Below are 24679 nucleotides of genomic sequence, written 5' to 3' on the forward strand. Positions count from 1 at the left end.
TTAATTGTCCAGGTTACCAGGCAAACTGTTCGCACTTTCCTACTTGCTCTCTCTCTGTATGGAAAACATCTGAGAAGAAAAACACTGAACACATTGCTTGGTGGGTTATTGATTGGGTCACAGTCTTCAGACGAATAAATCTGATTTAGCAATCACAACAACAACAAAATCATCGTCTGGATTGCTGTTATATTAGCTGCTGCTCTGCTGGTGTACTATTTTGATTGTGGACAATAGGACTTTCTGATTATCTAATAGATAATAATAGACAATATGCAAACAACATGTTATTACCCCACAATTCTAAATGGTGTTGCTAACTTAAGCTACAAAGACTCACCTAATAAAGCCTTTGTAGTATTTAACAAGTTGCTCAGTTAGCCAGGCTTAGAGCATTTTAATTAAACAGATTAAAAACAATGTTATGGTTTCTTCTTCTGGTTGCCTTCACACAATCTTTTGTTTCTCTCAGGTTGAAAAGAAAGAGAGAGAGAGGGGAAACAAAAGCAAGACTGTGTTTCCAGGCAGGAAAGTTTGAAGTTCTTTGTTTGGAAGCAAGGTTCCGGGTGCAGCACACTGTTTAGCTTGGTGACCCTGTGACTGTCTTCTGAGGAATTGTATGAGCAGCCCTGCAGAATAGTGCTCCAGGGTCGGCTTTCATCTTAGCAGTAACCTGTGGACTTTGAAACTCAGGGCGATGGAATTGCAGCTTTGTCAGTACACTACTAATTAGAAAATTCCTGACCTCGAGCAAGATGTTTTAATTATGTGTTGTGTCAACGAGTTTGCAGATTTAATCCACCGTTGATACACACTCAAGTGTACAAACTGTGTCGCACATTGTAGTAGATCAAGTGGAATGGAGCAGGGGCTTTTTTCTCCATCTTTCTCTTCCCCGTATAACCTTACGCCTTTCCTGCACCATGTTCGTTAAGAGCCGTCACATGCTTAAGTAGCCAAATTAGACGTGGAGTTAATGTGTTAGCTCGTGAAAAAGCTGGTCTGATTTGCCTTGGTTTGTGGGAGGCTGAACAATGTGACAGTATTGTGCTGGGTGTGAGCTCTCTGTTGCAGTGAGTCAGTGTGAGGGAAGGCAGGAAGGGGTTAAACAGAAATTGAGCGGGGATGCTGGGGGCAGCAGTGCTGCAGAACATAGCAGTGTTCGTGCGAAGGCAAGTCATTTCCCGAAACACTGCAGACACATGGCCTGCGGCGCTCTAAAACCTTTGGAGACCAAAATGGCTTGCAGGAGTTAGAAGTAATAAGGTGTTTTTTTGCCTTCTTTCTCCTTGACTGAAATTCTGCACGGTTGCTATGCATTGCCATGGAGCTGTGTAGCTGTTTTTATGGTTTATGTGGGTATTAAGATGCTCTGCAACTGGCCATTTTTGAGATTTGTTGTTGTTTAGTTGTGAAGCAAATGGAAGTTGTTTGTTTTGAAAGTAATTCCCTCATTTTTTGTGCCATGATCAGAATGCTAGCCCTCACTCCCCTCTCTTTGTATTTTCCTCCTTTTTTCTTTCATTTTTTTTTGTACTGCTGTTCACAAAATAACAAATTAGCAAAAGCCTGTATGAGACAAGAAGAAACAGATACAGCAAATGTGTTTCACTCACCTCCGTTTTTTGAAAGCACAGTGACAATGGCAGCCTCTCATTTAGGTTTTTCCAGAGAAAATTAACCTGTGATAGGAACAAAGGCCATCTGTGTCGGTGCATGAACATAAAGCTGTGGTATTAGTCCATTCTGACCTCTGTGATTATCGGAGGACTGAACCAAAACCCTTTTCATCCTCTCCCCTGGTTCTGTTAATCTTGGCTGCCTTGTCTGCTTCAAAGAGGGGCTCCGGCATATAATCTGGGTATGTACATCTGTGAATTATTATTCTAATTCTTTATACGTTTATTAGAGCTGAATAAACTCCACATCAAATACATCACTCGGGCAATGTCAGAAAGCCCGGGGCGAATCAGCCGACATCTGTTAACTCTTTCAAAATGGCCTCATCCAGCATGTCTGTGGGCGTAGAGGAGAGAGAAAAAGGAGAGACGAGAGAGGGAGAGAAAGTCTCTGTTGCTGATTAATGGCGGCCGTAGGAGAGGCGTTTCAGGCCGAGTTGGAGATGAAGCGGGGCTGCACTCCCACGGCTGGGCTACACACTGTAAACACTGTGAAGGGACGAGGCAGCGTTCCCCAACTGAAATGCAGCATGGAGGAGAACATGTGGGAAAGCTTTGCTTCCTGGCACATAGTCAGTCAACCAGGCAGTCAGTCAGTCAGTCCTTCAGTCAGTAAATTAGTCAGTCAGTGAGTCAGCCAGGCCCTCAGCCAGTCAGCCAAACAGCCAGCTCTTCAGCTCGTCCGTCAGTCAGCCAGCATGCTGGTTTGTCAGTCAGTCAGGTAACCATAATGAGAGGAGGTCCATCAGGAGCACCTGCAAGCCACTTTAAATGATCTACCCACCGAATGCACTTACAAATACAACTGGATCACCATATCATGACCTCCCTGTCAGGGTGGCCGGGATCAGACACCAAATTCCATCAATATTTGAATAGTAGCTGTTGTTAATTTCCACCCTGGCTGTAACTTTCAAAAACACCACCTGGTTCAGCTTTTGCTTCACTTCTTTGTTTAGCTTGTCAACAGTCTGTCTCTCTTGAGCTATATATGTCCTCCTTGCCTGAAGCATAGACATCAGAGTTTAAACAGATTTTTCAGCATCAAAGTAATAACAACAATAGAGTAACGTTGCATCATGCACAGCTTATCTATCTCTCAACCAACATGGGGCTACTCTTTATGCGTCGACATGAATGCTGAGCAATGTTTTCCCCCATGTTGCAGTTTTAGTTAACACAGTATGTTAGCTGGTGTGTTGTCACATACCGGTCCATACAGTACAGCCTCTCTCACCACGCAGCCCCTGTCTGCAGCTTCTGCCGTGAGGAGCAGAGTGCTGAGGCAGCAGGTTGGACTGTGCAGGGCCGAGCAGCTCTGTGTGCCTGGCAAAGTGGGCCATTAACCCACCGCCCTAAGGTGTGACCTGGGCCAAATCCAATATTGGCTCCGGCATCAAGGCATAGGTGCCACTCAGGGTTCAAAGCCACAGATCAGCAAGAAACCCACCACCGCTGCAGCCCCACCCCCGTTCCCTTTCTTAAACAATAAAGAACTGAATGTAAATTCAGGCTGTAGACACCTACAAGCACTGCTGCTGCCACTGCACAACTGGAGACAAAAACAAAGGAAGAGAGTGAGAAGGAAAGAGTGAAAGTATACATTATTCATCAAAAGTACATTTTGAAAATTTGGAATTCATTTTAGTTTAGTCAAGGTTGAGGTGAAAATTGGTGGTCATTGGTGGTATAAGAACATGAAAGCGTGACCTGCTGACTTTATTTTTCTATTAAAATGTTTTGAATTTTTGTGCACTTTAATTATCATAGACAATGAATAAAGGTCCAAACATGTCAGCTTAAACCTGCACACATTGCATTCTGCGTCTACAGCTCTTGCTCACTTTTAAACATAGTAGGATGTAATGTCTGCCCAATGTTTACTCAGATTACTCAACGAGGCTTTGGAACACACAGAGAAGCACCTACTATCAGCAGAGAGGGTACACTGTAAATATAATCCCATAAAAATGTAAAAATCATGGCAGGAAGGATGCTAGAAAAACTCTGCTAAAATAATGGTGGAATAGTGTAAAGTTCAAAAAACATTAAAAGAAAAAAATGTTAACATAATGACAAGTATCTTTAAAAAGTCTTGATTATTTTTAGCAGATTTAAATACAGAAAAACTAAGTTTACAGTCACACATTGTGAAGAAACATGTAAGTTAATACTTTTTTCAGTGATTTTACTAGACATTATCTGTTATTTAACAAAACAACTAAACATCTATAAAATAACACTAAAACAATATCCACTATTTTTCAATCCTTAGTATACATTTTTTTTTCTTCAAGTAATGTCAATTATCTGTACAGTAATGGCATTTTGCTTATTTAAATAATATAAAAAATATATTTTATGGTCAAAAGAGTGACTTACCAATCGTAAAAATACAGATTTTTGACATGAACTATATTTACAGTTTTGGTCTTGTGCGTTTTTTAGCGTTAACATTTCCATTAATAATTTTTTTGGGTGACTTTTCTAGTCATTACCTATAATTTAACAAACTGGGAAAGCGACAGTTAAAATTTTTCAGGACTTAAGCCAAGACGCAGGGGTGTGAAAATGCAGAAGTTTGATCTGTCTTCATAGTGTGAGTACTTTGTGGCAGGCAAACAAGCGACAAACATCATTAGAAAACTCAGGTTCTGCTCTTTCTTGTGACGTGTTCTAAATCTATGCAATGATAAGTTAATTAGTAGTTTAATTGATACTAATGAGTTTTGAGATGGATGCAGAGTTGTATGCAATTTGTAAATTGCAAATTCAGCCTTTTTTCACAAATCTTTGGCACACCGACAAGCAAGCAGCATTGTTACGTGCTGCACCTCACTGCAATAAATACTTCGACAGCAATTTAACCAAGAAGAAGGGATGTGAATTTGGATGCAAAATGCGTCAGCCAGGTTCTGAATAATAGCAGCCTTTTTAAATATATTTGTTTGGGTACAATGTACAATGAGAACAATGCTGTTGATACATAGCTGTATTATTCTAAAACCTAAATCGACTGAAAGTTCATTTTTTTCCCCTTATTGTTATGTCACAACACAAAAACGTATGGAATTTATCCTGCATTTTTATGCTTAATTCAGTCTGTCTTTTATTCTATGTGTTATTTTTCACATACTGTATCATATGAACTGTCAGCTACACAAAGCACACTCGCTGTTACTGCTGTTTTGTGCATGCACACACCGGAAACCAAAGCGAGTGAAATAGTGTAAAATAATGTGTTTGGCCCATTGGCATGTTGTCATGTGTGTCAACAGAATGTCGCTGAAGACCAGAGCCAGGAAAGAGGCCTGATGAGAGGAGCTTTAAATCCTCTCCTCTCCTCTCCTCCTCTCCTCTCCTCTCCTCTCCTCTCCTCTCCTCCTCTCCTCTCCTCTCCTCTCCTCTCCTCTCCTCTCCTCTCCTCTCCTCTCCTCTCCTCTCCTCTCCTCTCCTCTCCTCTCCTCCCCTCCCCTCTCCTCTCCTCTCCTCAGGTTTTATCCTCTGCACTCTCTCTGTGTTTTTCTCTGTCCCCAGCTCCAAACAAGTCAAATGTCTGAAGAGATGTATCGAAGTATCCCTGCGCGTTCTGTACGATGGATATGTCATATGACATAATGCCTCCAAGCACCCATCACAGATAAAATGACAGATGCTGTTTTTTGCCTCATGGATCTTTCTTGGCCAAGCTGATTTTGAGACTTTCCTTTTTGCTCTAACCCTCTCTCTCTTTGTGACTCTGCTCTCCTGCTTTTTCCTCTTCTCTTCACATTTTCTTTTCATCCACAATGACCTTACAAAGCCTGCCATTTTGTTGGTTTTTTTTTTTATTGAATTTCAAACACAATTACTGTGTAATTGCTGGCGACAAGGACAGCGTGGTCGTTGATGTCTCACTTTCCTTTTTAACTGACACTCAGCCATCTGCTTTGTTTAGCGTCAGTGTTTACCCCGCCCATCCCCTGTTCCTCCTCCACAACATGATTTCCTGCGTGTACTGGCGAGAGGGATCGGTCTCCATAGATACTGACAACAACATACTGGTGTTTGGGTTGTTGGCATTCTTTATGTGGAGGGCATATAAAGACAGAGGGAAGAGGTGAGGCTGTGCTGAGTGAATTCCTGGACGAGCACTGACCTTTCTGCCTGTATTTCGATCACATAAGGCTGCCCTTGTCCCTGAAGGGAATGAAGTATTCTGGGAGCTGCAGCACTACCTGGGCAGCAGTGTTCGGCTATACTTGCTGTCTCCCTCCTTCCTACCATCAACCACTGCTGCCACGGCACCAACCCCAGCACCGACTGCCTGCCTGTGGCTACCACTGCCCATCCGTCCAGGTGGATGGATGGCTTTGATTGGTAAAATCTGTGGCCCTGTCGCTGGCCTTACTTGTGAGTGGCAGTAATTGGTATGGCAGTAGGCAGGCCCATCTTTCACATGTGGTCAGCTATGATTGACCTGATTAGGCCAGGGTTGCTCCCTCAAGTGAGGGTTTGATGTGCCCCAGGGTGTCGAGGTGTTGGCTAGACCCACTTGCCCCTCAACCAGCGACCCAGAGACGATAAATGCGGTTGAGGTAAACTGGCAGGAACACTGGTCTGGCTAGCCTCACTCAGCATCCAGCGTCCAAGGGTCAGAGAGTGTACTGAGGGAAATCTGAGACAAGGCATCGTCATACAGTGTACACAAACACAAGCATACAAAGGGGCGGGAGCTGGAGGGACTTTGGTTTGGTTCTTGTAAATTCATACCCATCATATGTTTGTAATTAAGGCCCTGTCTGTACTGTGTATTTACAGAGTGGTGCAATCAATGTAATTGTGAGAGGGTGTTCCTGACTGAAATGTCTGTCTTATTTCTCTCTGCCTGGGTTCAAGTGGGCACTTGCTGGATTTGTTTCCCAGTGTTTCTCATTTCCAAATGTAAATGCATCTCTTGATTTGTATCAGCCTCTGTATACACTCCCTCTTTTTTTATCGTTCTCATTTTTCCTGGATCAAATACAAACAACAAGGGCTCCATTTCAGAGTGGGACGTCAGCTCAGATCTATGTCAGCAGTGTTGTTTATTTAGAGGGAAAATCTGTTCATATTCCGGGCGATGTAAAGAGTCATAAAAAACACACTTAAATTAAAATGATGGTTTCCCTGGCTGTTGGGAACATGTCGCCAGTGTTTTTCTCAACCTCATGTTTCTCTTGTTTCAATTTTTTTTTAGAGAACCCCTCTGCACCTGAAGATCTGGACATTATTAGTGCGTCTTTTTGATCTCATTCATGCTCTTCAAGAGGATTTTTTTTTAATTGGAGGTGTAGACTCGCTTAGAGGCCACAACATTCCTTACTATTGATACTGTCAATGTGTTTGCCATTCAGCAAAGATTACTTCATTTAGTGAATGGGATACAAAGTATTGCTTGCTTTTAAACACTGTTTGGTTTCACCATGGAAACTATCCCTTCAACTGCGACACACAGACAAAGATCTTTCTCAGCCCTAAAGAAAACTGAGGTCACATTCCCAGAAAAAGAAACAGTAAAACACACGTTAAAGAAAAAAAATGCCATCATTGAATGTTTCTGATAAAGAGCACAAATATTTTATTTTTCAGATCGTATAAAAGCCGATAGACAAAAATACATACAAATACATAATTACAAATAAAGTGAAGTTAGAGCACTTGGGTTTTTCAGCAAGGGCCTTAGGACAGTGGGGGTTGGAGTTAGAATTAGACACTGCGAGGTCACTTTAGCAGTATTGATGGCCACTGTTGATTTAATCGACTTCATTTGCCAGCTCAAAGCTCAAAGCTGAAATATTCCCTTCTGTCTCTCGTTAACTGCTAGATTCCCGCACAGCTCTGGAAAAGTATGGAAACTCAGTTTCGTCATATCCATGTCTGGAAGAACTTTGGAATTGGACAGAAACAAAAATATGAGTCTTCAGGCATACTAGCTGCTCTCTGAGGCTGCACTTAGCTATTAGCTCAAAGCAGTGCTGGGCCTAAAATCAACAGGCTAACATGCACACAATGGAATTACTAACATCCAGATGCAAAGAAGGTATAATGTTTCCCATGTTTACCATCTTAGTTTAGTATTTTAGCTTGCTAACATGACAGTTACCACCTCTCCAAAGCATAGTTTAGGCTTCTGATGGGAATGTTTTTAGTTTTCCACATATTTCGTCATTAAACAAAAGTATTGATGGTGGTGCGAAATACAAAGTTACAGGCTCATCAGCTTAATTCCAATTCATCCTTTGGAAACCATTAATGTTTGCACCAAATGTATGACACTCCATCCAGTAGATAATACAGACATAGATATTTAACTCAGAACCATTAAAGTCTATCTAATGGTTGTACTAAAGATATAGTCAAAGGTTAACCAACATCTTCTGGATTCATTCGGAGGCACACAAAAATGCCTGTACAAAATTTTACAGCAACCTATCAAGCTGCTGTTGTGATTTTTCAGTCTGGACTAAAGTGGTGAACCAACCAACATCTTTTTAAATTTTGTAACAATGAAGAAAGCATTCAGGACTCTGCCATAAAATTGACAGCATCTGTCCTTCTGTTGCCTTTTCAATTACTATTGCCTTACTACATTTGAAGTGTGTCGATAACATTTATCTGATCCTTCCTCATTTTGTAACCCACTGTTCCACTGCGTGGAAAAGCAAAGCAGGACCGGTCACCTTTGCCTACAAGTCCTCATAAGGAAAGCATGGAAAAGTAACTGTAGTTCCTGTTGTCCAATACCTGGACTTTTGATGTTTCTGAAGACAAACTAGTAATTGGTTAAATTGTTTTTTGTTGTTGTATGTCAAAAGACTATATAGACTTCTACTATGGATGTAGGTGAATTTCAGAATGATTAGTATTCTGCACAGTGGTGTATTGCTTAGCACTTTTGCCTTGTAGCTAGAAGATCCCCAGTTCACATCCTGGCCTTCCTGGGATTTTTTCTTTTCCCTGTGCATGCGTGTACTCTGGCTTCCTCCGACAGTCCAAAAATATGCTGAGGTTAATTGATTATTCTAAATTAGGTGTGAATGCGAGTGTGATTGTTTGTCTGTATATGTAGCCCTGTGACAGACTGGCGACCATCCAGGGTGTCCCCTGCTTTCCCCCCAAGTCAGCTGGGATAGACTCCAGCCCCCCCAGCGACCCTAATGAGGATTAAGTGGTGTATAGATAATGGATGGATGGTTTGGCCCCCTTTTCATTTTAATGACAGCAGCACTTGACCTGCATGGACTCCACATGTTTGTGCAGAACCTGGTAACACATGTAATCTTAGCATGATGTGACAATGTTACAAGAGCTGCTTGTGCTGTCAGGAATATTTGGCTTTGTCAGTCTTCAAGTGCCCACATATGAACTATGGGCTTGAGGTCAGGTGACCATGGAGGAAAGTCCACGACAAGCAGCATCCTTCTTTGGTCTTCCTTGGTGTTCAAGTGGTTCTTCATAGCTATGTTTGGGCTCATTATCCTGCTGTAGTATAAGTCCTACTCCACAAAGATGCAAACCAGAGAATGGAGTGAAACGAGTGGAACTTCTTCTTTATCAGAGTGGAATCAATTCACTGCAAGTGTCCACCTTCAGAACAGACAAAATACCCCCAGACATGATTATTCCTAGCACCATGTTTTGCTGTGGATTTGCCATACTGCTATCATTCAATCTGTTGGTCTCCTTACTTACATCCTTCTGTCCCTGCCAGAAATCCAAAGTTGGATTCAACAATAAATAGGACTGTCTTTTTTCCATCAACCTCTGTGAAATCCTGGTATGTCTCCAGCTCTGTGTCCTTCTCCTCCTACAAGTAGTTTTGAGACGCCACTTTTGCTGATTGGAATCTAGTATTACGATTTAGCCAATTCTTCATCTGTATTGCTGAGTTACTTTTCTAGCTCTCCATGAACAATGATTAAGATATTAATCTTCTGATGGTGTGGTCATTTTTGGTCTGACAGACCACACTTGGGATCCAGTTGATCCAGTTTCTGCCAAACATTTTGGAGTGCAATGCCTTGCTGCCCTAAAAACTTCAGTCCAGCCATGATTCGATGCTTAGAAAGAACCTCATTGATTAGAACTAGTGCCATGTGGCCATTTGGAATGAGCCAACTGCATCTTGAAATGTGGGATATTAAGGAGGGGAGGGTTGCAGTCACTTCAGTTGCCACATTGTGAGAAATTGCTTGTCAGCCCTCAGGGAGGGGGCATGCATTTACTTGCACACCAGATTGTGAAAGTATAACAGAGAACTCACTAAACTGGTCATTCAAATGACTTCAAATTCAACACTGCACCTTAGTGGTACCCCTAGAGGTGATGTAGATGAGATACATGATTGCCAAGGAAAGCAAAGGACAGACAAACAGACACACATACAGAGATTCCTTGATTCATCAGTGAAATAACATTTTGACTTCTGACATTCTTACCATGTTTCCTGCCATCACAATGCTACTTAGTAAGCAATGTTCTTCTGGAGACTTGAGGCACAAACATATTTATAACTGCTGAGCAATGCCTGCATGTTGATTTAGATGAACAAGCCTCCATCCAAGGGTCCAACTCAAGGAAATCTGACATTCTGAACAAAGTAGTTAACATGGTTATTGTGACCAAGTTACTTTCATATGATTGCTGACCCACAATTAGTACACAATCTTAAATACTTCTGCTTCATTTTACATAACAACAACAACTTCTTTCTGAAAGGATCTCGCATTTTCTTAATATATCCAGGTTTACATGAAAACATGACAGATGTTTGATATGATAATAAATATTACTTGACAACTACAGCAAGAGTCAATAAATCTTGTATGAGTGTCTCCATCTCACCCTCGGTCCTTCCTTTTTTCTCCAGGTTTCCGGCAGCACGGCGGGCTCCCCTGCCAGCTCCTCTGCCCCGTCCACCTCATCACGCCAGTACACGCGGCAACGCATCACTCGCGTCAACCTCAGGGACTTAATTTTCTACATGGAGCAGGAGAGAGAGACCGCCCACTCCCTCCTCCTTTACCGTGCCCTGCTCAAGTAGCCTCTGCTCCGCTCAGCGCCCACCTCAACCTCCTCCTCCTCTTTCCCAGCCACGTGCCTTCAGATCAGGTCTAATGTTTCAGCTCTGTGTTTCCATATGTACTGTAGTGATGTTTGATGTAGCTTTTAATAACAAGAGAGATAGAGAGAGGGAGAAAAACAAAACAAAAAATAAAACTGTTGTTCCATGTCTTCTCCGTTTAGCTTCGCGGTGTGTAGTTAGATCATTGAGTTTAAAGGCCGTATCATATTCTTTTGTTGAAGTTGGATTTGTTCGAGGAACGATGTGTTTATGTCACAGCACTTGACCCAGAACTTGCTCCGTATATTCTGGGTAGATATTTATTGGCAGAAGCTTCAATGAACAACCCAAAAATAGGCATTACTTTGGCTAAGAGAATTATGTCCACACCTTGATACAGCCTAGAATATTCTTCATGAGCTATTTGTCATAGTTCAATGAATGTAGTCCAGCTGAACTTGATAATCTTTACGGATTTCTAGACCAACACGTCAGTTTGAAATATTCAGATTCCAAATAACAGCAGTGTTCAAATTTCTTCATTGTATGTGTAAATAGTTCTTTTTGAATTATTTTACAGCATGTATATTTTTATCACATGTAAGCTTTGTAAGAAAAAGGAATAATCCATGTGTCAATATTAAGAAACCTGATGTTTTGTAAAACCCTGTGCTTTGAAAGAGTCAAATTTAGACAGTTTATTCTGTAGAGTATTGTTATGAGGCAGACTCCTGACCCTTCTGCAAAGGTCATTTAACACAACCACGGTCCGCACTATGTGACACTAGCTTCCAATAGGTCACCCTTGTTGAGTCATTTTTTATTTTTTTTAACCACACAAAATGTGAACATTGTTTTTATAACTAGTTGTAACTTGTGTCCTACAGTATAATGCCAGTTTTAGAAGGTAAATTTTGGTGATGCTCTAGGTGGGTTGGTGTCTGGGGAGAATGAAAACAGACATTCCTTTATCTCTCACTCTCATTCTACCATCTGCACATTACTGAAGTTAGAAAAAAAAACACATTTCAACTGTTCTCAAGGGGGCCCCTGGAGCAACAACACTACCATCACCACCCACACTTTGATAAGGACTGAATGACAAAGGTAATCCATGAAGCGTTTTAGTGCGCAGCACTTCTACTTGTTTGTATTTTGATTCGAAATTAAACATCACAGCTGTAAAGTCATGTGTAACTGTGGAAGGAAACGGTTCAATGATTCCAGCCTAAAACTGATCCCACTTTGTTTTGTCTCTCTTTGCTGAAGAGAGCTATGGGACAAAACACCTGCTTTTTATATGTCGTCTTGCATTTTCGCCTTGTCATTTTTTATTATTTTTTAAAAATCCTTATTGTATTATGTAAAATTGTCCATTCCGGGTTTTTTGTTTGTTTTTTCTATTTAACTAAATATCTTGGCCTCTATGCAGCTTTTCTTGTCATATTGAAATTTATTTAAATATGGGTGACAGTTGAAACAGTTGTTGTGCATTGTACATTTTGACAGCACTTTTTTTTATCTATTTTATCTGACAACTAAAAGCTGTTACTGTATTATAGCAAAGAAATTACTCTTTTAAGTAGTAAATGGTATTGCCAATTTCTGTCAAAAGACAAGTATTTTTAACACTTAATATATTTGGTTTTTTTTGTTTGTTTTTTTTTTTTTAAGATTGGCTTTTATGCTTAACAAAGTTTCATGAATTTTATCTCCAAAATACCACGTTTTAAAACAAGCACAACAATACCTATTGTGGTTCTTTCAGATGATTTTATTAATGATTTCTATGGTTTCTGGTGGTTTCACAGGAGGACATTTCTACTACTACTACTACTACTACAGCAGCTTTTTAGCCAAAATATTAGGACAGTATTCCTGATGTAAACAGATGGGGAAATAACATTTCAATGTAAGGATGATTTGTAAATATTGTTTACAAAACTATGTGTTTATTAGAACCACGTTATTTTTGGTAAACTCTTGTACATATCTTGAAAATTTCCTGTTTGTGTGAAAAAAACAATACTTATGTATTTGTACCTATTTTGTAAAGGAATAAATAAGCTGTTTACTAAACTAAACAGATGCTGACTTTGTCTAGTTCTTCTTTGGTTTTACCCTCACAGCCACACTTTAAAATGTCTGTGAATAGGAGTCTTAACAGGAATTTAAAAAATGTAAATTGTAGTCTAAAATGACTTATTATCTAAGCATCGTGCTCCCTCCTGTTACTCCTTTACTCTTTAAAGGGAAAACTAAGCCATGTTATGTTTTTGCGAGACATTTTTTTTACGCCAAAGTCAACTGCTAATTCAGCCTGCTTCATTTCCATTTCTAACATTGCACATGCTAAGAACAAACTGAGCCAAGTGCTGCTGCTCAACTATGAAAAGTCCCCCTAGGTTTCTGCTGCTAATTAAGCAGAAGCATTTTTGAAAAGACCAAACCGTTTAACTCAGTGCAAAATATTGGGGTTTGGGAGCGTATTGGTTTCTTTCAAGATCTCGACCTATGCTTTAGTCCCTCTGGAGCTTCAGACTGCTGATCTGGATTCAGCCCTGAAGACGACCTTCCCCCTTTAAGAAAATGAACACAGCACACACACAGGCTGGAGTAAAGCAGGCTGATGAGATTTATCAGGTTTCATCAGTTCAATTAGAGGACACAGAGTTCAACGTGTTGAACACAACAACTACATACATATTTATATGTGCAACCAATCCTTGTCCTCTTCTTTTTTGGACAGTATTAGAACAACATAAGAGTAAAGAGACTCATGTCAGATATACAGTACATCCTTTTATTATCGCAAATATGCAAGAAAAGTCAAATGGAGACACTGTAAATGAACACATGCCCTTTAATACCACAGTCTAATTGTTTTAAACACTTTAAATAATATACATTTGCACCTTATTATACCCTTTGAAATGTTCTAATCCATATGTACACAATGTAATGCTTTGAATTCTTTTCATCCTTTTTATGAAGAGGACTAAAAGGTCTCTTAAAAACATGAGGGTCCCAGAAAACCCAGAGTCCCGATAAATCAATATACAATAACTGTACAACTGACCCGCCTCAGAAGTGGAGTGAATGCCATGTGGACTGGCTGAACACTGACCAGTACTTCATGTGAAAGGGTGACATGTTTGAACATGTCTGTGGAGTTTCCAGTCCCGTCAAGTTTGTCTAGCTCTGTAGTTAATCTGCCATTTATATCCTCAATCAAAAGTGGAATCTCAGGTTATTGCAGTCAGAGAAACCCAAGTGTGGATTCGTTGTTCCTTTTTCTCACTTTGTTTGCAAGTTGAAATGGCCTTTTTTTTCTTTTTCTTCTTTTTTTTTTTTTATAAATGCATGACCCCTTAGCTTTTAAAAGCGCATTTTATGATTTCAAGATGCCACGTCAGTGAGAAAAATATGCCTTCTCTCCTTTCCTCCCTGAAAAATGTAATGCTTGTAGGTGTGGCTTTATGGAACACTGATCATTTTCCCCAAGAAAAAAGTCAGATGAGCTTCCAGCCCCTAACATCAAGTGGATCAAAGATGGTTGGGATCAGCAGCAGAGTGAAGTCGCCTCTCTGCACTGTAGAATATGTTCTGAGTATTTTGACTCATCAGTTTGTTTGGTTTGTTGTGGTGTGGTCCAGCGAGCTACGGTGTAGGAGGGCATTTTGAAAATGGGGCATGGGGGGATGACACAGCAGCAGCAGGGGGTGCAACCCGAGTTTCTACTGGCACCACTGAGCTGGGAGCCTTCAGGGAGGCGGAGGGGGGTGAGGGGGGTGAGGAGCGCTGTGAAAAGCCCAACATGCCTCGGCACATGAAAGGCCTGGTTGACCATTCCCTTTGAGGCGACTGGATGCAAAGGCGCAGGCCACTGGCAGGTCAGAACAAAGGCGGGCTTGATTGTGAGAAAAACCCCCAGGGAAGACTGCGCTGGACACCAAGCCCATCTCTATCCACTCACTTTCCTTGTGGAATCAGACAGAGCACATACCCTATTAGGACAACATGGTCAGAACAGCTACCGCCCATATTTAATGGACGACTAAAAACCTCCCCAGTTAACTCAAACAACTGCCAGCACCCACAAACATCAGAATGGGCTTCGCTGTGTTTTTGTTTTTTCTTTTCTCAGTCTTTTGGAATGGAAGAAACAGCATCTGTAAGTTACACACAAATATAAAGCATGAAAACTTGGCCTTTCTTGTTTCTGTCTTTGATCCAGAAATGTTGAGAATAAGACCAAAAGAATGAGAGCAGGATAGAGTAAATGCCGCCCACTCGCCTCTTTGTGAATAACATGCTGATGCTGGGAGTACAGTTCACTTTGGGTTCTGCCATACATACATGTAAAGAAGCGCTGAAATAATCTTGGCTTAGAAGTGACAATATTGAAACAGGGACTGTGTCTCAAGCTTGGTCTGAAGGTACTGAGAGCTATTCTCAACCAAACTGTCAAGACTGGAGGCCTCGAGGATCAAGTGTTGGTACCCCTTCATACAGTTCTGAATAATACATTGTGTCTTCTTTAGCTATAAACTGCAAAAAGAACCTCTTTATATTTGTACAATCAACAAAATAGGCACCTTGTCTGCTTTGGTACCTGGAGTGTTTTGTTCTGCTGGAAGTTTTTTTTCCCCGTTTTGAATATTTTAATGTCACAGTCTGCTAAAACATGAGAAGATAAACAGCTTGACTTGGCACTGATCACTGGATTCAGACAAGCATTTAGAGGGAACAGGGCTCTGTAGGAACTGTTTAAGTGCAAAGAAACATTAAGCATTTAAAGTACATCTCTTGCTGATCACGAGACATACTGGTAAACGTCAGCTCTCCTCGTTGGTCCTCAACTCCTTAACATTCTACCTCAAAACTGCAACACACTTAGTGCTTGTGCAATTTTGACCTGAATTTCAAATTTACAAACGTTCTTAAACTTGTGCTAAATACGAACAAATGTTGTGTGCTCCTGTGAGAGAATCCTATCAGAGACCCGAGATATGTTTTAGAGCTAATAAGCAGAAATTCTAGAGCACTTTTTTGTGTGTGCTACACATTTAACTATAAACAATGTCAAAATACCCAGGTTTTCTTCCATTCCCGTTCGAACAATGGGACTTTTTCCGGCTCTGAATGCATTGCCAGTCAGATCGCTTTAGCCACATAGCCTGCAGACATCTGAGTTTCTGCAGCTACTGCCAAGAAACGCTCCCTCACAAGCTCTCAAAGCCTAATGAATTTCAATGTTCATACATCCTTCATATTGGAGAAAGGAAAAAGAGACATTAAAAATAATCCTATTAATAATAATTGTTTACACCATGTCATGATAAGAACAGCAAAAGGAGCAAGAAGAACATACTTTAGAAACAACAATGAAAAATTGTAATAAACAATCAGTTTGGCAAATGATGCTGTGTTCGGTGAGGCCCCGGCATCTCTAATCAGGCCTGTAGGGGGGCGGATCATGGGGTCTTGGGCCTTTTGGGGGACTCACAATATTGGATTATGTCCTCTCGTTGTCATCTGTAAAACATGTTATCTGCCAAAGCTTCCTTGTCCCTCAGCAGGCCACATTTGTCACCAGTCAGACAAGACGTGGGCCTCACAGACACGCAACTGGATGATAGACCGCGGATAGAAGGGTAGAGGGGAGGGGTGCCTGTATGTCGGAGGATGGATCGGGGTTGAAGGAGGGGGAAGTTGTGTCCCTCCTAGAGTTTTTTTTCATAAGAAGGTAAGGGAAAAATCAACCAGTCACTGTGCTAAAATGTTGAGCTGTGCGCTGCTGTTGTGTCCATTTGTCGTCGTCGTCGTTGTTTTTCATCACCGTCCCAGATTCTTTGGGTGTTATTTAACATAATCAAAAACTTTTGTTGCTGATGCTTTTTTTTTTTCCTTTGTTTGGTTCTACATTCCCCTTTGAGTTCTGCAGAGCTGGCGAGGTTAACAAGCCTCTGCTAATACTTAGGTATGCTGGGGGGGTGGTTGTGGTCCTGCTAGGGCGGTTGGGGGGGTGGGGTGGTGTGAGAGGATGGAGGGAGTGTAGGGTGGGGAGGAGGTGGGGGTGAGTTGGCTGTCCCTCTCCCAGAATGCTCTAGTCCAGGGGTTCCTGTTTTATCCTGATGGGCGTGTTGATGGAGAGACTCCGCCGGTCCTCGCGACACAACACGTACTCGCTGAACTGAGACGAGTCCACGCCGCCTCCGCATGATGCCGCCACGCTGAAGCCTTTCTGGAAAAGACGCTCCAGAACCTGAAGGGAGGACAGAAGAAGTGAAGGCATTACAAGCAAGAAAATAGCTAATTTCTTACAGATGAAGATGCAGGTTTCTGATGTTCTGCTTGACCAAAGACAAGTTCAACATTTTCAGGAATATGTTTAGCCAGATTAAATGATGGCATTCATACGTCTTCATATTAAAAATGATGCTACCAACAACCATTTAGGCTATTTGAACTATGTGTTTATTTAATATCCATGTAGAACTATATAATCACATAAGCTTATTGTAGTGATGGTAAATAATCAGAAGGTGGAAAATTATTTATGCATGCAAGGTGCTGGTGTGAACTTGCTGTCATTGGATTGTTTTTGTAAATCCCATCCAGCAGCTGGCTAGCTTAGCTTAGCATTCAGACTAGAAAGAGAGGGAAACAGCAGGTCTGGGTCTATCTATAAATCACAAGTTTCACCTCTCATCACCTGTCAAGTTCACAACATTCTTAACCTTTCTGTAACGAGGAAAAGCCTAATCAAGATTAAGAGTCTCTTCTGCAGCAGCATCCTGGCCATGACAGGCAGCTGCAGAATTTAACAGCACTCAGAAGTAATTCAGGGGACCTATTCCCACCACATAATTAAATGCATGGTTGAAAGACATAAAAATTATAATTTACTGATTTAGATAAAACTTTTAAGTTGCAAACGTTATTTTGATGGGTTGGGATGACATAATAGTGTGTGTAATTAAGACTCAGATTTATGCATTAGTTGATTTAAAACTGAATTCAAGTCGAGATAATTTAACAAAATTGGCTTAATAACTCCATTTTTCTTCTCCTTCAGGTCAGGATTTCTAGTCCCCTTCTCTGCCTACTAAACACCGGAGCAACTTATTTTATTCATTTGGAAAAACTTGCGTTCATAATTATGGTAATCATTTTAAACAATGTGGAAATGCTCGTTGGAACAACCTAATTTGTACAAGTAATGAACTGGTATTTATGCTACCAATCATTACCTAAGTAGTAATTAAAAAATATGTTCGACTGTATAGGAAACTAAATGTTTGGGGGGTTTTTTTGGTAGGACGAAATTGTTGTAGAAGTTGTCATACCTACAAAAGATTGCATTAATGTTTTGTGTTGATGCAAAACATTATTTTTTAGAGCAAGGTAACACGTTCACATACATGAGAGTATTTAAATACAGCTTACATGCAGATAAAGAGTATGTTGCAATATCATTAAATCACTAAAATATATGTTAAAAGTAAGAAAACAAACTCAGTTGTAAGCTCATAAGTTTATTTATATGTTTGCTATCTGTTTATAATCAATTCCGTTTTTGTGTACTAATTTTCAGGAAAAAAAAATGCTTGGATAAAACATTAAAGCTGACATGTGTGTCACAGAAGTAGGGTCACAATAGAGACTCCCTTATGAGGAGCAGAGTTCCAGTCTGAAGAAGCTCCTTTGTCCAAGTCTGGAATGTAGATTTAGGGTTTTTTATGTAGCCAAGAAGTCAACAGATCAAACTTGTTGAACCATTTAAAATGAGCTGATAAAAAAAGAGTTCATTGTCACACTATGAATTCACGATCAATCTTGTGCTTCCCTTTGAGAGAGATGCTGGACAAATTGTCAGGCTTTAGGGAACAGATCACAGGAATAAATCCTGGAAGTTAGGACTATAACTGTGCATACTTTTTGATGGATATATTCACATAGATATGAAGGAAGCAGACAAAGAATAATTTTATAAATAAGAACATGCCAATGACTGAGGCCATGAGTGAACAAGGCTGATCATCCAACTCGATCATATAACTTGCAATGCTGGTTAACAGATGTTAGATTTGTATTAAATCTCAGTGCTTCACGGCAAACTGCATCTACTGCATGTAAGCATTACAAGGAGGTATGCAAACATGTTTTATTATTCCAGTACAGGCATTAAAGGACTCTTTTTGGATTTAAAAGATAGCCAAGATTTGATTCTGAACTAAAGACCTAATTTTAAATTCTACTTTTTTAACCAACTGCTAGATGTGAGGTGTAACAGAAGTAGTATCATCAAATACAGTCCTGCAAAGTGGTGATACAAGGATTGTTTCGTGGTCTTAATAGTGCATGTGTAAGCATCACGATCAAAGCCACTAAACAATTAACAAGTTTCTTTAATCTGCACTAAAACCAAAGTGTAAAAACACCAAATTCACATTTTACAGGCCATTAAATGGTGTTCTGGAGAATGTCTTGGTCAGGACTAGCTGCCAAGTCATCACCAGAGATTCCAGGAATTTAGTGAGCCAGTAACTAGTTTGGCACAAAACCAACTGTAAAACAGCGATCTGCTGATTTTAGACTTTGGTTTTTGTTCTAATGAAACACACAAAATACAGTATGTTAATTACCAACCATTACACATGCTGGCAAGTGGAGTTTGGTACCTTTTGACAGAGCCAGACCTGCTGCTTCACCCTGTTTCCACTCTTTGTGCTAACTTTTTCTAGCTGGTGATAGATCAATATTAAGCTTATAGACATGAGAGGGGTATTGTTCTTTTTTAACTGGCTCTCAGCAAGTAAACAAGTGCTTTCCAGCTACACTTTAGCACACCTTTTAAAGTTCATAAATATTTTGAATTATTTCAGTCAGACTACAACCAGACCTTTCCTCCATAACAAATAATGATGACCTGTAGGAAAGTTTAGTGATATCTCTCTATCAGAAGTTTTAACGCCACCATGTATTTTCAGTAAATGATCAACATCAGCCCATACAAGTACGTATTACTTTGTGATCCATCCATTCGCCGAACATCAACCTCAGATCTTCATCAGTCACAGCACGCACCATGTGTCATTAACCCTCCTTCTCCCCCAATCACACACAGTGATGGGATAAAACCAGAGGGCACTCCGACATCACACCACCTCTGCAATATTCATGCCGCTTGTGCTGGATTGGCTACTGAACTGAGGGCATGAGCTCAAAGGGATGAGGAGAGCCGAGTGTGAGTGAGGTGTGTTAAGGGGCTGAGTGGATCTCAGCGTGGTGATTACTGGAGCTCCTAATTTGAGTAATGAGGAGTGGGGTGAGAGGAGAAGTGAGGTCCGTGAGCGAAAGAGAGAGCGACGTGTGGGGAATGAGGATGGCGAGTTATGGGGCATCTGTGTGAGGACAAAGTGTTGGAGCTGCAGGGGGAGAACGGGAGATGGGGATGCATGTTAGCCCTCCAGCCTGGGCATTGATACATACACAAGTCCAAATAGAGATACGCTCAGACACAAACACGTGAACTCCAGCATCACTTTTCTCTCCTCATCTGCTGTAATCCACGTGGGATGTTGTTTTTTTGGAGGGGGTATATATCTAAATCCCACTGAGAGGAGTGCTGCGTATTTACTTATTCCCCTTTCCTTTTAATGGAGTGTGCAGTGCATGGAAATGAAAGGTCTCGCTGAGGGCTAACCCTTGCTACAGATACAGAGCCGGAGAAGTTCAGGCAAATAGAATGGTTTCTTCAGACGCCTATACACACACACACGCACACACACACGCACACACACAGACACTGACATGTACGCTCATGGTAAAGGATGATCTCTCTAATTACAGGAGCTAGAGCCCCATCGGATGGCTAAAGTGGGGTGTTTAGGCATCCAAGTTGAAGGGCTGCAGCCTCCCCTGACTGGGGATTAGCACAACACAGAAGAGCAGATAAATCACACACATAAACACATGCAGATGTCATGAAACATGTGCAATCTTACAGACTTTCATATGCAAAATACAAGAAATGCACGCAAACTTGTTGAGCAGACCTGACACCCCCTCACACCCGTTCCCTTCCTGATTAAAACTTGAATGTGGGCCGACGTGCTGCTTGTAAGCAGAAAGGACCACTTGGAAAAGTTACCCCTCCTCCCCCTTTTCGTCCTCTGGCCATACGACGACGACAAACTCTGTAATTTGTGAGACAGAAGGGGCGGCAGACAGCTGATGGTGAGGATGGCTAATTAAGAGACCTGCCCAAGCATCAAACACTCCCAAATCCATGACAGACGACGGAGGAGCCTAACGATTATGGAAATGATATTACATAGTCTTCTTTGATCATTGCATCACATTGCATTTTTCCCCATCATCTCTTAACGCATGTGGGACTCTGTCATGTTCAGCAATGAATTTGGTCACAGAGGAGTATGGCCTGATCAATAAAGATAGTCTAAAAACACTTTTATCATTAATGCATGGCAACACAAAAGACTTAAGGATATTATTATAGATAGTTGTAACTGACTCAAGGATACTGTAATGACTATAAGAGGCCATAAAAAAAACTTCACGTTCAGTTTGACACAGTGAATTATGTAGTGCCACAGGGGAATAAACAATACACTGAATAATTATGATGTATCCAAGCAAAAGGTTTCAATGTCCACAGGACAGTGTCCTGAAATCTATCCCTGCTGACAACACAAAGGAATGCACCCTCTTAAAAAGCTGAAACATGTCTGGTTGCTCAGTTTTGCACTACATACTTGTAACTGCAGGCTTTCAGATCTCAGCTAATGTTGTACTTATGCAGATTTCTCTGCTTACTTTCCTGCCACACTTGAGCGAAACCATAACAAAATATTTCAACAGTGGGTTGCATGCGAGCAATCTGATTGGCTAAATTCTCATTCCAGGCATCCACCAAATGGAATTATGTCTAATTAGCAGTCTTTGGTTTTTTTTTTTCCTTTTCATGTCCACCACTTTGAACTTCAAGACAGCCTTCCCTGAAGTATTGCTGTGACCAAGCCTGAAGTGTGTCACTGCTATTCTTGTTTTCAAGTCAGAATACAACAGTTCAGAAGACAACCAAAGTTTTTCAGTGTATCACGATTTTAGCGCTTCTTTTTGTCTCTGAATACAATCGTCTCCTCGCCCCTCTTCGTCCCAAGTGATCCTCCTGCATTCGAAACAATAAACCATTCTCACAGTTGCAGGGTCGACGTGGCTGCACAGGGACCTTCCCCTCGAACGCATAAACCGTTCAGCATCTAACCATCTCACCGAACTGCCACTCAACTTTGGGTTGTCACGGGGATGAGGAGGGGATATATGAGCCTCACTCCTCTAACCTCCCAGCGTTGCAGCAAAGATGGCGAGGCAGGAATCAAAGTGGATGAGTCTCAGGGCTGGAAACCGGAGCACAATGCAATATTGATGGCCACCAGAGTGAACAGACTCACTCAGAACACCTCTCAGGAGGAGCTGCAAGACACTTGCTCCTCATGGCACAGGGCTCACAGCTGAATGACATATGACACTGTAGCATGTAATGGGCGCTGCACCCAGGGGGTCCCTTTTGTTTAACTATGCACAGTCTTTAATATGTGACAAGCAACGCTAACCGCAGTCTCTGCGTTGCATCCTCTGCTTATCACAAGCATCTGGCATAAAACAGCCGTGAAGCTCCAACTCTTTCTAATTCTCTGAGCCATCTGCCGGCTCTTTTAGGAGTCACAAAAACACTTAGACAGTGCAACGTAGAAATGATCGTATCGCTGCGTCTGAGCTTACCATTGCAAACAAATGCCATAAAGCGTCTTTAAGTATCATGATTCACACAGGATTTCAGTTCAGGTGACCGTGGTAGTGTAAATACACGCTGAGCTCGAGAGGGAACAGAGGTGTTCTGGGTCAGGCCAGTTCTCAGAGGGACTGCAAGTAGTTCAGAGTAAACTGAGCAGACTTAAACACAAGAGTATCTCACTTCACCTGACTCCTTCAGTTACCTTTTCTTATATATTTACAGTCAGTTCTGTCTGTCTTCATGACACTGAACCTATGATGGAGCATAACGGCATTTACTCATGTCCTGTGCTAAATCACACATTTTAAAGTATTTTACATTTCATACCACTTCCCATTTTTACTACATTTTAATAAAAAATAGTATAAAGCAGAAACCAGTTTACAGATTAAATAACTTCAAAGTGTATGAAATTGTTAGAATAGGCTTCATCCCCTACAATACAAAAATATTGCTTCTGCGGTAATCCATCAGCAATAAAAACCCAATAATATATTATAAAACTTGCTCTGCATCGAGCACTTTTATTTTTTAGATTTTATCAGATCATTTTGGTAATAATATTGTTTAATAATAAATGAGAGACATACTAATGCTCATGCTTATTATTATCATGAGTATGAGCATAATTTTGAGTAAAGAATTTTACTTTGTAATTAAAAATACTCATGGTGTAGTAAAAGCGCTTTTTTCTAAGAAAAGCAAATAAATATCCCTTCTATCACTGCTGTTACATTTACACAGTAAAACACGCATTAAATGCCGCTACCTGAAATATAGTAAATAAATGAGGTTTTATGACACTTGCTTCAATTTATTTATAATTATGCAATTATGTGGCAGCTTGCTTCTAAGTTTAATTTTATATGAAGTTTATTTATTTTGATTAAACTTGTGAATCTTCTGATCAATTCTCTTTCTGTGAATTTTCTTGTTTCTGGCCACTTTTAGAACTATCTTGCCAGGCTGTATCCAACACAGACCTTCCACTTTTTCTTTTTTGAAAAGATTTTACTGTAACCTACTGCTGAAGCTGTCAGCAGGCACAGTTGTCCAGTTTCTATCCTCCCCACAGTGCAGATTAATCCGCCTCCTCTCAAGCCTGATGTTGTGTTGTGCCCACAGAGCCACTCAGACGGTATGGGAGACCCCAAATCGCAGCAGTGTTAATGTCTGCCACTCAGGCCACTGAGGAGCACAGCTGAGGTGTTTGTGTGGCCTTGTCTGCTCTGATGAGCTGTGCTTTCTCTTTATACCCAGCGCAGGATTGATGGAGTGGCAGTGTGACATGTAAGAGAGTGTTGCGACGTGTTGCGTTCCCTGCCTGGGCAGCGAGGGGGACAGGGGGCCCGTCTCCACGACTGCCTCCGCTGTCACATTGATGAAGGACGGATTGGCTCTGCGGTGATCTGAGTGCTTCATCATGGTGATGTATGGAGCAGCAGGCCCGGCTCCTGCGCTGGGACGCGCCTGTGTGTACACCTCTGTGGCTCTTTGGCTAAATGTTTTCCCTCCCTTCAATGCCTTTGCTGCTTTCTATGTCTCACTGCTGGATCTACATCACAGCGCAGGTGGTTTGCATTATTCCCAGAAATTCCATTCATGACTTCATGGAGAATCACTTGCCAAGGTGGAGCTGTTTATCCTCACTCTCACATTTAAATACGTAAGACAAAAAAACTAAAGAAGGGGCTACATTTACAAGACACAACATGACATTGTTTGACTTTCCATCCAATATATTCTCTCTGTAGATTAAAGTTAGCACTGTTACATTTCTGACTTGAAGATGATATAATAGTATTTACGCAATTTTAAAAGCAAAAAAAGAGGATCATTTAAAAGCTTAAAATATCACTGAGTAAAAGTAAGTAAAATGTTTTACTCTGAAGCACACACAGTTTTATTGACCTTATGATTGTTATTTGAATAAAAACTAAATAATGAACTGAAAAAAACAGGCTGCCATATGAAAGTATTGAGAAACGTCATGTTATCCTATTGTGACCAAAGCATCAAAAGGTCGAGCAGTTTCCAGCCTGAGGCAGGACATCAACAGTACATTAGCTTCATTAAAATCTCTACGCC

The 24679-nt window shown here is 41.0% G+C and overlaps 2 protein-coding genes across 8 annotated transcripts in view; one reads left to right on the top strand and one right to left on the bottom strand.

Annotated features, from left to right (window-relative positions):
- Positions 1–12848, top strand: part of LOC111572255 (transcription initiation factor TFIID subunit 4-like) — a 95733-nt gene extending 82885 nt beyond the window's left edge. For all 5 annotated transcript variants that reach the window (XM_055009628.1, XM_035950749.2, XM_035950750.2 and 2 more), the window contains one exon: positions 10570–12848. In XM_055009628.1, the coding sequence (XP_054865603.1) occupies positions 10570–10743 (174 nt within the window). In that variant the 3' untranslated portion in view covers positions 10744–12848. The remainder of the gene's footprint in view (positions 1–10569) is intronic.
- A 698-nt stretch (positions 12849–13546) lies between these two features.
- LOC111572253 (BTB/POZ domain-containing protein kctd15) overlaps positions 13547–24679 on the bottom strand; it is a 30551-nt gene continuing 19418 nt past the window's right edge. For all 3 annotated transcript variants that reach the window (XM_023275829.3, XM_023275828.3, XM_023275827.3), the window contains one exon: positions 13547–17032. In XM_023275829.3, coding sequence (XP_023131597.1) covers positions 16874–17032 — 159 coding nt within the window. In that variant the 3' untranslated portion in view covers positions 13547–16873. The remainder of the gene's footprint in view (positions 17033–24679) is intronic.

The sequence above is a fragment of the Amphiprion ocellaris genome, chromosome 1, assembly GCF_022539595.1.
Source record: "Amphiprion ocellaris isolate individual 3 ecotype Okinawa chromosome 1, ASM2253959v1, whole genome shotgun sequence".
Taxonomy (NCBI): Eukaryota; Metazoa; Chordata; class Actinopteri; family Pomacentridae; genus Amphiprion; species Amphiprion ocellaris.